This window comes from Colias philodice, chromosome 20 (assembly GCF_061535455.1).
Source record: "Colias philodice isolate Cphi_HAF_F1 chromosome 20, ilColPhil1 Martin Lab GWU primary, whole genome shotgun sequence".
NCBI classification, from domain to species: Eukaryota; Metazoa; Arthropoda; class Insecta; order Lepidoptera; family Pieridae; genus Colias; species Colias philodice.
The window spans coordinates 9,535,766-9,549,999 of NC_143105.1; the positions used below are offsets into that span (position 1 = coordinate 9,535,766).

At 32.8% G+C, this 14,234-nt stretch overlaps 1 protein-coding gene across 1 annotated transcript in view; it reads left to right on the top strand.

Moving 5' to 3' along the window:
• The window catches only part of LOC149479659 (uncharacterized), a 56,950-nt gene that overhangs the window by 10,414 nt on the left and 32,302 nt on the right, over positions 1-14,234 (top strand). The window contains exon 3 of the mRNA XM_089708095.1: positions 10,483-10,721. Within this exon, the coding sequence (XP_089564221.1) occupies positions 10,483-10,721 (239 nt within the window). The remainder of the gene's footprint in view (positions 1-10,482; positions 10,722-14,234) is intronic.

Genomic DNA, 14,234 nt, shown 5'->3' on the forward strand with positions numbered 1-14,234 from the left:
TAGGCATATCAAAATTCTATAGCAATTGCCTAATCAAAAGGTACATAACACTTTCTTTTTAATTTAGCGTGAATTAGCGATTTAGAGTCTCACATTCGAAGCCCGGTCACCGGTGAAACAAATTAAGATCATCTTCGATTCGATCGAATCATATTTTTTTGCATTGTTTTTTCGCTACGATCGCTTAAAGTTTGAATGATGGAAGAACCAATAACATAATCGTTTTTTGTTGGCTCTTGTGAATAATAAATGCTTTTCGGAGTTTGATAAATAATATGATAAGTAGCTGCACTTATTACACGCGGAGTAGTTAGTAGGTATCTAATATTATGTTAACTTACGTTCAAACTTACTTGATAAATTGGCTAGAAGTTGCAACATAATGTAGGTACCCTTATATAGCCTTTCTCGACAAATTCACTACCGAACACAAAAATAACATGCCTATCAATGAATCCCAGAACTTCCTGAAATAAGCGCGTTCAACCAAACAAATGTCATACATGGTCTTCAGTTAGTTACATCTAGTATACTATTATATTATCTGTGGTTATATTTAAAAGGTCTAAAATAAGACTAAGTGAATAGACAAATATTTGAAACTAGCTGTGCGGTGTGCCCCGCGGTTTCACCCGGATTGCTCCGCTCCTGTTGGTCTTAGCGTGATTATAGCTTATAGCCTTCCTTGATAAATGGGCTATCATAATACCGAAATAATTTTTCAAATCGGACCAGCAGTTCCTGAAATTAGTGCGTTCAAACAAAGAAACAAACTCTTCAACTTTATAATATTAGTAAAGATCTGTGGTGGATAAAAGCTCTCAAATAAAACTAAGCGAATAGAAAAATATTTGAGATTTTCATTGACCCATGCCCCATTAGAATGGGAGTTAAAATTGCATTCAATTTGAGGATCCAATATCGCGAGGTATTTTATCGACGGTAGCTGAATCCCACACACATTGACAAATAAACAAGTGCTTCCACGAACTTTGGCGGGGAGGTTACATAAAATATAACCTTTAGTATCTGGACGTACATTTCAAATTGCACTCTATTAAAATCGATTATGGTCCAGTTTTGAAAACCACGTGTTATGATTTATGATTACGCGACCATCATTCACTCACAACTATACCGACATACTAATTTGTACCTTTAATCTTATATATTATAAAGTTTAATGTCCAATATCATAACATGCGAGTTACGTCGTTTTGCGCTGAGTGCACTATAAACCGGCCAAGTTGTAAATCAAAGTCAATTAGTGGAAAGTGGTCAGTGCTTGGTGTTTATATTTTTAGTCGTGTATTAAAGTCGTTAAATGCAACGCTTTTGTTCGTTTATGCGCCGCAATTAGCTTTATTGAATGCAATTATGCTTTAAATTATTTTTCATATTGAAATATATTTCGGTTTTGGTTGTAACCGAATTATTTTTTGACCATTTATTAGCGTCGGCTAACTTTAGATGGACAAATTAAATGTTTATAGTAAAAATTACTGTGAATGGTTTGATTATTTTGTTGGTGTTATACCTTTATAAGTTGAACATAAAAAATTTATCGTTTCGTAACTACCAACTAATTTTGTTACTAGGTACTAAAAATGTTACTAATTTTTACGAATTAATTACTGAAACGTTAACATCTAAAACACTCTAAAACTGGAAATAAAAGAAAGAAATAAGTACAAATTCCAAAATTTTTAAACAATTAAACAACAATTTTATTACATAAGTAATAATATGGACTTACCTATTTAGGTTATAATTCTTTGGCGCGAAAATTAATCTTCTAAATGCATCCAGACTGCTTTCCGTACGTCATCACTCAAATAAAACACTGCTGTTAAATTAAACTATCATAATATATACGACACAATAAGTACTTAGCTATTTACAGACTCTATATAAAGTGCCAAGCAAATGTCGTATGTCTTCAGCTTAAATCGTTCCATTAGTACTTTTACAATCAATATTCGAACCATGATTCTAAAACAAACACAGAACAAACAAAAATAACCTCTATTCCAAGGAGATAAAGTGCACACGACCAGCAAATTATTACATGGCGAAAATAGCTCCATTCTAATCTCAAGTCTTTGGCTTGCATTTATTGTGGCGTTTTAATCGAGATCCGTGTATTGCAAGCTTTATGGAAGCGCGCGAAATGTCTGCTAATCAATTTTCGACTTTATTACTTTGAACTACGGTTCTGGTCGTCGAGTTTACATAGTAGAATATGAATTTGTAATTTGGAATTCGAATGTCCGAGCAATAAGCTATCAAGCGATGCAGCTGCGTCCGTCGTCGGGGTTGCCAATTTATTTTTAAATATTAATGTTGCTAATAAAGATAATATAATATGTATAGGTGGATTATTGTAAGTCTGTGGTGTTAACGCGTCAATTGTAGGGGATATTTGAAACGTTGATGTATTCAGGCTGTCTTCGATTGGACGTGAATAATTAGTTTTGTCATTGGTACAGTTATCTAGTGATATTTTTAAATTTAAAGTTTCTTAGAATTAGACTTGGAAATAAATATAATAATTGATGAGTGATGACTCAATATATTAATTTTGTTTAAAATTGTGAATTATATTAAAAAGTAGGATAATATAATTAAGAGAATGTATTTGGTAAATAAATGTTTTACAAAATTGCACATTTCCTAGTGTTGCCATCCCTATAACGGCCGTTCGATTTGTAAATGCTACAGTCAATTAATACGTCCACACTAGGGAATTACTCTTTTATGGCTGGTAACACTCACTTAAACGTACTTAATTTTCGTTTAATGTCATTGTAGATGTATTTTATGTACATGTCATGTAAAATTCTTTATATACCAAACTTTTATAGGTATAGGTAGGTAGGTAGTAATCGTTACCTAGTTATTTAATTGGTTATATTTTTGAAAAGATTCCAGATAAATACGGGGTTAGCTGCTAGTTTTTATTCTTTATAAAAATGTAAGTATCATAATCTGGAAGGATGGAATAATAAAAACAACCATACCTATTCATACTTGGAGTTGTGGTACCTAGGTAACTATATTTAAAATAAATCTCGTTATAGACTGTTTTGTTATATTCTAGATAAAACATATCAGCATGTGTCGAAAATGTAAAATAATAAAATGGCGCTGAATTGAGCCACTCAAATCCTGCATTCTCTTTGTTGTTTTGATTTTCGATCGAGATGTTAGTGCTAATGTGAATATGGTGCTTTAGATTGCTTATGAACGAGCGGGGATATATTATGTTTATTTAATTAAATATTACAATAACAATGCAAATAATCAATAAATATAAATTCATTCAAGGAGCAACGAAATATAAGTCGTGTAAAAAATACTACTGAAATCAATCATTTTATACATAACACTGAAAGTTTTTACGACAAAAACCACTTGTATGTAGGTATACTAGCAGCTTCTATTAGTCACAGACAGTAAAATACTACCTATACTAGCACAGATTACTAAATCCTACTATCCTATCCTATCCTATCCTACTAATATCCAGTATCCTACTATCCTACTATCCGACTAATAGGTATTATAAATGCGAAAGTTTGTGAGGATGGATGTGTGTGTGTATGTTTGTTACTCTTTCACGCAAATACTACTGAACCGATTACAATGAAATTTACCACACATATAGAGGGTAACTTGGATTAACACAAAGGATAGGTTTTATCCCGGAAATCCCACGGGAACGGGAACTATGCTAATTTTTTCTTGAAAACGCGGGCGAAGCCGCGGGCGGAAAGCTAGTACTTACTACGTAAATACTAGTAGTTAGCTTATAGATTTCTAGCCTCTCAGCGTACAACCACATCCAAAAGTGTATATTTGCGGACACTTAAGCTCGCTTCCTCCGATCGCTTTAATCTTCTCCACTCGACAGTACTTAGATAAATCACTAGCCTAGATTAGCAGCGAATAAGTGCACTGTTTTAGCTATAAATATCTAGACTATTCTTATACCGATTGCGAAAAAGAGGGCATGGTTTGATTGTATGTTTTGTTGTCTGCAACGTGATAATACATAAGCTTTTTTTTTAAGTGAGGCGTGAATTATTTAATAAGTACCTTTAAGTAATTGAGAAATAAAAAAAAGTTCAAAAATGTTAAGTGTTTAAATTTTTGCGTTAAGCTAATTAATGAGTAATTTAAAATACAATATAGGGGAAAGATATTTTAATCATCATCTGTATTAAAATAATATTGCATAAAAACTCAATTGTAAGTACATTTTTGCAATTATACTATTATACTATAAACGAAGCATAGATATCAATTGAGAATGTACTCTATAAACGATGCAATTAATAAACAATTAGCCTTTATACAGTAGGTACGGCTGCGCCATAAATGATAGCACTTAACATTCCGGATAGTTACTTAAGGAAATCGGCTTATACGGTTAATTAATGATTGTCTTGGCTTTGTCCTTTGTTAGGAAGGGTTAAAATTATTTTACCCTTGTATAGGGGTAAATTATGAAGAGATTAACTTGCGTAATCTATACTAATGATAGCCAAGTTTGTTGGTTTGTCCTTCTTTAAAACAGAGCGATATATTCTGTGTAATAACTTATTTATTATTGCATTATATAATAAATTATTTAATCCCTACTAATATTATAAATGCGAAAGTGACTCTGTCTGTCTGTCTGTTACTCAATCACGCCTTAACTACTGAACCAATTTGCATGAAATTTGGTATAGAGATATTTTGATACCCGAGAAAGGACATAGGCTACTTTTTACCCCGGGACATAGGATAGGTTTTATTCCGGAAATCCCATGGGAACGGGAACTATGCGGGTTTTTCTTTGACTGCGCGGGCTATGCCGCGGGTGGAAAGCTAGTAAATAATAATAATCGATGATGTATCTATAAATTGTAGGTATAATTTAATTATATAAATACCTATGAGAATAAAAATAAAATCCCTACTAATAATATAAATGCAAAAGTAACTCTGTCTGTCTGTCTGTCTGTTACGCTTTCCCGCTTAAACCTCTCAACCGATTTTGGCACAGACAATCTTTAGACCCTGAGAAAGAACATAGGCTACCTTTTATCAAAACACCACGCGGGCGTAGCCGCGGGCGGAAGCTAGTATCTAATTAATAAGGTTGTATCTATTTATGGGAAATTATTAATATAAATACTGGCCATTATTACTTAGATAAAAATTCATTAGGATGGTACTAAATAAAATAATAATAAATGGAATTAACCCCGTTTTAAACCCGTTAACTTGCTTTGTTTCAGCAAATATCTTCAATTCTATAATAGCATCGATCAATTATTTTCTTTACACTTAATAGTGTTATAAATTAAGTGTGTTTCTCTTTGATGTCAAATAAACTGCTTTGCTGGTGCAATTCTTTTATTCGTAGTATTGTTTAACCATTAGCTGTAAAACTTGAGTTATTGATTAGTGTTATTTGGGACTTTTATTCGTTTTTTTAGCGTTTATTCTTGTGTTGATTTGGATTGTGTGCCGTATCTATAGTGTTATATCATCTGTGGTATGATGGTGGTATGTAATGGGGATGGATTCGTTTCATTGATCGAATTTCTTTGTGGGTCGCGAATTGCGATTAGTTTTTTCCTCAGGTTCAGATTTTTTATACCATAATATAATTTAAATAGTTTAATTTTATACTGTTGTACAAAAATAAGTAAAGCTTTAACTTGATACTGGCATAATTTTTCGGTCATTGCCATCATCGAAAAAAAAGTAAGTGTCAAATTTCGAATATCGAAAAAAACATTTTTTAATTACATACAATTTTTTTAGTTATTCAACATAATCAAGTGATAACACTCAAACAGACAAACTTAAAAACAGGAAACACGCAAACCGAAACGGCGCGTCACTTAAAAAAGCACATAAAACTTTATTGGAAGCCTAGCGAATTAACAAAACAGTGTTTTAACGGTCACTCGAAACGCCAATAAAGATGTGGTGGAAGACAAACAAAATAAATTGCGTTTGGATGGATCCCAGCTGGAAGGATATGTAGCTTCCGTGAAGAAAGGTCACTTTTTTCAAGCTTTTTTCAGAAAAATATTAAATATGTTATCTTTTTTTCATTTGATGTCTTTAGGGATCGAACTTTCTGGAATTTTGTGTTGTGGCTTGTGTAGTTTTTTCATTAAAAAAATGTGTTTAAACTAAGTGGATGCTATTATAGTTATTGTTCGAGTTCAACAAAAATAATATGGAGAGAACAGTTTTATTAAAAAAAATACTGTACTATTAAAGGTACTGTATTCTATCTATTTTGAAAGATAAGGATGAACTAATCATTTAATAATCATACAAATTGTATTGTAAAGTTTTTGAAAGAATAATAACTTGGCGTAAAGAAGTCCTTTCAATTTTTACATAATTTTACTAAATAGCGCGAAAAACACCTCGCAGACTAAAAAGTAAAAACTACGTTTATGCGACTGTACTAAAAGAAAAAAACATACTATCATACAGATATCACAACGCATTACGAAAACAATTAAACCGCACACAAAAACCGTACAGTACGTACGGTACGTACCTAAACACTCAGTACTCGTACAGAACAATGTGTAGAGTGTAGCGCGTCATATTCCGAGAAATGTAATTAATATCTAGTCCCGCGTGATTCTCGAATAAGCAGCGTAAGCGTTTTTAGTGGTGTGGACATAGGTGGAGCGATTAGCGATTTTGTGAGCGAATTTGTGTGTATAGATGAGCGTTTTGCGGGCTTAATATTATAATATGTGTGAAAATTGCGTAATTACGTTCTTAAAACTGTTATAAAGATCCATCTTTATAAATGTTTAAAGAACGAGGTGTTCGTTTTCACGGACAGGAGAAAAGTTTATGCAACGAAATGTCCTCTAAATAAATCAATGCCTTTTCCAAATTAGCACTTGTAAAACATTAGCGTGACAAGTGTTTATGGGCGGTGGTGACCACTGAACGGATTAAATAAAACCGGCCAAGTGCGAGTCGGGCTCGCGCACAAAGGGTTCCGTAGCAGCAAATATAATAAATTACAGTTAAATCAACCTATCTCAAAAACTATAAGAGATACTTTGATCAAACCAAAAATCGTTGAAAGAGTTAATTAGCATGCATCACCTCTATTTTTTTTAGAATTTTATACCCCGTAGTTATAAAAATAGAGGGGGGGGGACATACTTTTTACGACTTTGAGAGCTGATATCTCAAAAACCGTTCACTTTAAGAAAAATGTTTTTTAGAAAACTTTATATCATTTTAAAAGACCTTTCCATTGATACCCCACACGGGTATGTACATCGAAAAAAAAAATTTCATCCCTCAGTTACATGTATGGGGGGCCCCACCCCCAATTCTTTTTTTTACTATTTAGTGTCATATTTTTGTAGCGGTTCATACAACACATATTCCCATCAAATTTCATCACTGTAGTACTTATAGTTTCCGAGTAAATCGGCTGTGACAGACGGACAGACGGACAGACGGACAGACGGACATGACGAAACTATAAGGGTTCCGTTTTTGCCATTTTGGCTACGGAACCCTAAAAAGGTATAATTTCTTACACGTTAGGTATACATAAAGCATATTAAATCGTGTCGCTCATCACCATCACCACACAGGTATCATCACACGGCACTTTCTCACGTAGCGCCTGCAGTCGCGATCATTGTATTACCATTGTTGGCAATACGATCGGCTTTAATTATCTTTTATGTGCTGATTGCGTTTCTTTTGTTAGTACTTTATATGTATATGCTGTGGAATATGGAAAAAAGTAGGGATGTAACGATACATGATTTTGCCGATACGATACCGATACCGATATTTGTAATCAAATATCGGGGATACCGATATCGAAGGCTTGTTAGAAAAATAAATAGTGAATTATGCATAAAAGTTACCAACATATTTTAACAGAGACTCAACTGTAAATCGTATTCTTTTAAATAACAATGCCAAATCAAAAAACAAGAAAGCCATTTATTTTAGTATTATTATTTTACAGTCAGTTAAACTTTAAGTTATACACATACAATCAGTTCCTAATAAAAGTTTACTATTGGTAGAGTTTTTTTTTTCAAAAAACAAAGTGCGCACGCGCGGGCGGCCTCCCGCATCGTCCCGCATTGGGCGCGGTTTTTTGAATTGTTTGATATCGGTATCGGTTGTTTTATAATCGACGATACCGATATATCGGCTTGCCGATTATGTCGGCCGATATATCGGTATCGGTATCGGTATCGTACATCCCTAATTTATTGATAAATCTAAGCTTTTAGTTCATAATATTATTAATTCGAATGACTTTAGATAATATCGAAATGTACAGAATTACAGACACTGCCACAGGCGATAGCTAGTTAAAAATAAACATCGAAGTATGAATGAACATTAGGACTATATCAGTCCACGATATATCAAATTTAAAGGGGATGCATACTTGTCCACCGGCCAAATATTTTAATTGCCGGCAGAAAGGGCGATCGGCAACACACAGCAACTTGTGGCGCGATTTATCGCCTGTTTATAGATGTTAATTACAGCTATTTTAAACGTTTGCGTATACACTTGCGCTTTGATCTGTTGAATTGTTTAATAATGGAGATCGTAGTTAGTCGATTTGAAGATTGTTTTTTATATTTGTATATTTCTTTGAGTGGTTCTATTGTTGTGTTTAAGCTTTAATGTGATTCAGCTAATTATTATTATAATTAATTAAATTAAGAGAAAAAATTCTTCATATCCAGTAAAGATCGGATTATAATATTACTAGCTTTCCGCCCACGGCTTCGCCCGCTTTGTCTAAAACCTTATAAATTATATACTAAAACCTTCCTCGAGTATCACTCGATCTATTAAAAAACCGCATCAAAATACATTGGGATATTTAGGGACAGAGAAAGCGACTTTGTTTTATACTATTTATATAAATAGTGATTATATCCACAGCAATATTATTAGATTCGTATCAACTTTATATCTAATAGTTATCTATTAGTATTATTACATAAATTATGGATTGCTTATTCTTGGAATCTTCATTGTAAATTGGATTGTTTTTATTATTCGCAGAATCGGGTAATACTGATATCTAATCTCCAAACTGTAGTAACAGATATTAAATGTTTTATTTGTCATCGTCAAAAATAAATAGATAGCTTAACTTTTTAGTATTTTCTTATGTTCGATTTTACGCAAGTACATATTATAACTTTTAATTTTTTTTATTATACATTTTAGAAATTTAAGATTTTAACGGATTTTAGACGCGATTTATTCCCTTAACTTTTTGCCAATTATTTGAGGTTTCGATTCCCAATCCTTGGTTTGTACAAAAATGACCTTCATGTGCTCGTCACAAAGATAACTTAACACTTTTCAATTAACTTTGGTTATTTTTTGTTTCCGAGTAACCAAGTATCAAACATGCAGACACATTTAGCAGGAAGCTTTCAGCTGATTTATTATAGCCAGAACCATTAGGACAGTCATAACAGCTATTTTGTCGAATATATCACGCACTTAATGAGCGGTGTAGCCAATAATCGTCTGTACTGAGATTAAATAAGTTTCTTTTATTAGAATGTATGATTTAGAACTAAGAGGAATGATTAGGTTTATCTGTTCGAAGTAACCTATTACATACCTACTTAAATGTTAGTAAAGGTTAAATTATGTAACAAATTCATTGTATTGTTCAGTAGTTAGAGCTGAAGCTGAAAACTAGAGCGACTTTGGGAAATTCAATATTTTTTATTTCTAAACTAGTCTGTGCTCCGCGGAGCCTTCCTCGATAAATGGCTATCTAACAATGAAAGAATTTTTTTATATCAGACCAGTACTTCCTGAGATTAGCGCGTTCAAACAAACAAACTCTTCAGCTTTATAAAATTAGTATAATTAGTATAGATATAACAAAACAATAGAATATTTTTCATGGTTTTTTATACCACAACCAGTTTATATTGGAAGGTGGTCATTGCCGTTCAGAGGCATTCGCAAGATTAATTAATTTATTTTACGTCTACATTATTTTATAGATCATCAATTAGTGTTTCCCACGCTTGCGGAGTTATGACTAATGTAGGTGAATTCTTCATTCTTGCTACCTTATGATATATTACTGCAATTTCCGTTAGTCTCGGTTTTTATTGAAGTTATTGGCTTATAAATTATTATTTCTATCAACCCTTCAACAATTCTTTTTCGCAAGAAGACGTGTTTAAATATTTTGGAGCTTTTTGATAACGGACAATAATATTTTATTTTAACAAAATTTAAAGATTACGTACAGACAAGTTCATTATTGATTTTGTGTATGTTGTACCTACTGCTAGGTTAAATTAATGTTTCTGAATTATCTGCAAATAGACGTCCTATTTTTCGCAAAAAAATTACTTCTCATTCACAACCACTAAAATTAAAACAACTTACAACCAACCCTTTTTACAGAGGCAAAGCTGATAAAACGGAAGAAGTCAACAGACGACGTCAGATCGCCTCTTGGTGGAGAAGGTTCCATGACCAGCGAGGAGGGGGAGGACACCAGTGCTGGCAGGCGGAAGAAGGCCAGGACCACCTTCACCGGGAGGCAGATCTTCGAACTGGAGAAGCTGTTTGAAGTCAAGAAGTATCTGTCGTCAGGGGAAAGGGCTGATATGGCGAAGCTGCTTAATGTTACGGAAACACAGGTGAGGATTTTTTTTAATTAATGGCAGAAGATAATAAGTACACTATGACTTCGAACGGTAACAAAAATGCAAGGCGAAGTGATCACGGAAACTATGATGTTACTTAAAATATTTCGACAATATTATTGAATGCATCCTTTTCTTACATAGAAATTTTAATTACCTAGCTAAACTGACTGCAAAATTAACTCAACAAAAATGTCAAACAAAACCTACAACGCAAACAAAATATCACATTGATGACAAAAAAAGATTGTCCTGAAATTTCTTTCCGCGCTTAAACATCTACAAATCTCTCACTCAAGCTCGTACACAATTAATAGATGAATTATAAATAAGTGATAACGAGCCGCGTATCCATCAGCAGGAGAGCGAACAAACGCCCACTAATTACTTAATGGTTCGTCACCTCGCTGCCGTTCTTAGAAATCTAACCAAATTAAAAGCTTCTTTAGTCGCAAGTTGTGAGCGGACGCGATTTATTCAGTCATATTATACAGAAGTGTAAGTGAAGTCCCGTGTCCCCGTAGTGGGGTAGGGGGCAGATGCATTATTCATACATCTGTTTCACTGATCGATTTTTTCTTTAGGGACAAGTAGGTGATCAGCCTTCTGTGTCCTGCCAGACCGAGACTTTTTTTTTTCGTCTCCACCGGGAATCGAACCCAGGACCCCTCGGTTCTACGCTCACGTGTCAACCACTGTACCGAGGAGGCGGTCGATTATACAGAGCTAATGATTTATAATCGATTTTGAAAATACTTACACAAATAGACAGCTAAAAGCAAGCAATATAGCTTCCTGAATGACCTAATTTATGTGCGTAGATGTTTCTTAATTGACAAACATTGTGTCGCAAAACACAAAACTCAAAGGCAAAATACGAATGATAGTCTATTTACCAACTACACATACTACTACGCTTAAAGAACGAACTTTGCTATTTTCAGAAGAATTTTTCCCTTACAATCCTGCTCCATATCCAACGCTACCTTCTACACCATACATCTATCCTTACAATCTCTATACTATTTCATTGCCCGCTGTCTCCCATACCTTAAGCTGGTCTCCAGAGATAATTATACTATCACCAAGGTGGCGTCCCCCGCGACGGGGCCCATCTGGCACTAATTAGAGAACAGTCACGGGACAATATGGTTTAAACGCTTTGGACATTCTTAGCGGATTGTGTTACGGTTGATCGGTGCTAGAATGTGTTAGAAGATATACAATGAGTACGTGCAATTTTTTGATCAAATGATTATAAATATGGATTATTTGGACGTTTTTCATGAATCATGGATTATTGATAGATACTTTTGTATTTGTAGCAATGTTTAACTAACCTATTCTTGTCTTCAATTTAAATTACCTCAAATAAGATATTATTTAGTGGCAAATGGTAAATTTATGTTATGACGACTCAAAAGTGCTTCTAGATGAAGTCTTACCGAATAAATAAATGTTTTAATTTGAAAATGAATCCATTGTAAATTCAGAGACCTATATTTTTTCTACAGTCTTTGTTAATTTCTCGATTAAAGAACCTCCAAGTGGTAGGTATAGAAACAGTGTCGAATATTATTTTATCCAGACAATGCACACAATTTACGTTATAAAACGTTGCAAGTGTGAAATAATACTAAAATAAGTCCCCTTCGCAACAAGGGATGCGTGTTTGCTCTCAATTTGGGAGTCAATTACGACTTAACGATGTCACAAATTTGGAAGGGATGGGGTGTCTCCAGGAAATGATTGTGTGCAAAAAATTATATATTGTTCTATGCTTTTTGTATTGTTAACTATGTGGAGGTTGGGATGTGTAATGATTGCGAATAGCTGTCCTGATTGCGATTAAACTTTCAATGAAATCTTATGGAATACAATTCAAAATAATGACTATGAACATGCATTCTGCATATTAATATGTTACTATTTCTTTGTCATACCGCGATTTTTAATGATCACTTATCACAGTGCAGTGTTTCAAAATTTTACGCGTAAAGGTATATAATATATTATTGCCATTAATCCTTTTTATTTATAGATAATATAAGGTAGTTAATTCATTGAAATATTTAACATTCCGTTTATTAATAGATATTATTTAATTGGGTTAAGTCTACTTTAATTATTATAACTTAAGGCGAATCCATCATTATTGCTTAATGACTAAGGGCCCATTAATTTATGGCTTGTTAAGTTTTTGTTGACCCCCCACTGTGAATCCCAGCTTCTCGTTGATTAAAAAATTGTTTCTTTAACCATATGACAAAGTTATTTATTTAGTTGATAGTTTATTGTGTTTTAGAATTCGTTTATGAATCTATTTTTATGTTATATACGAAACTAAATATGTTAAACTTGTTCAGGTGTATTACTATGATATAAACAGACAAAAACCTAAAAATATTAACTATTTAATTATAGAATAGGAACAGCTTTTAAAATTAATTATACTTAGTCCAAATTATTCTCAAATTGTGCAATTAGTGTTATTATTCATTTGTGACATTTGAATATCATACGAACAAAACACGAACAAAATTTGTGACAAGCAATTTTATATGTTATTACAATGATATAAATCATAAAACAGCTTAAAATAATTCGATATGTGTTCCATCAAATATAAATAGATACTGCTTATTTTCACTTATTACATGTCATGCGAAATTCGACTTTGAATCTAGGTAATAAGTTTTAATTTCGAAAAGCGTTATATAAATATGACTGAGCTTTCAGGGTTGCCAGGCAACGGATATTTGGCTTCAACGCCTTGAAGGATTTAAATCAAACATAATTTTGGTCTTTACGTTCACTGTGTACAGTTTATTTTAAAAAATTACGTCTATATTTTGATAGAGATGTATATCAACAAGCAGTATGGAAATTGAAACACTTCTAAGAAACATTATAATATCATGTCTATTTTTGAATCGACTTAAATATAATTTTATTTGCGTTACAATTCAAGCTTTGATATTTAGAAAATGAAGGTTAATTAAAAAGGAGTTTATTTAATTATTTTATTCTCGTGCACGCACAACTTCAAAATTAATCGTGACTCAATAAGACATTAGTTAACTGTCAGTGTCAAGTCGATTATGCTGTTTCGAAGCTTCGTTGAAGAAGACAGACCAAGAAGCTTATATATATTATAATACACTGGAGATTTCAGTATGAACATTAACTTGTAACAAGAAAATATGGCCTTGAATGACGCCTGTATGTTTTTTGTCCCTTTCACACCCACTTGCCAAGTCAGGTGTGAAAGGGATAAAAAAACATACTGGCGTCATTCAAGGTAATATTTTCTTGTTACAATTTAATGTTCATACTGAAATCTCCAGTGTATTAGATATAAGCTTCTTGAGACAGACAGTTATTCCGGATAAATGCAAATATAAAAAAATAATCATAAATTAAATTAATAAATAGAAAATATAGAATTCACAAAACGTTTTTTTTTTACTTAATTGGAAAAAATATTTTGGTGGATTTACTCTTAGT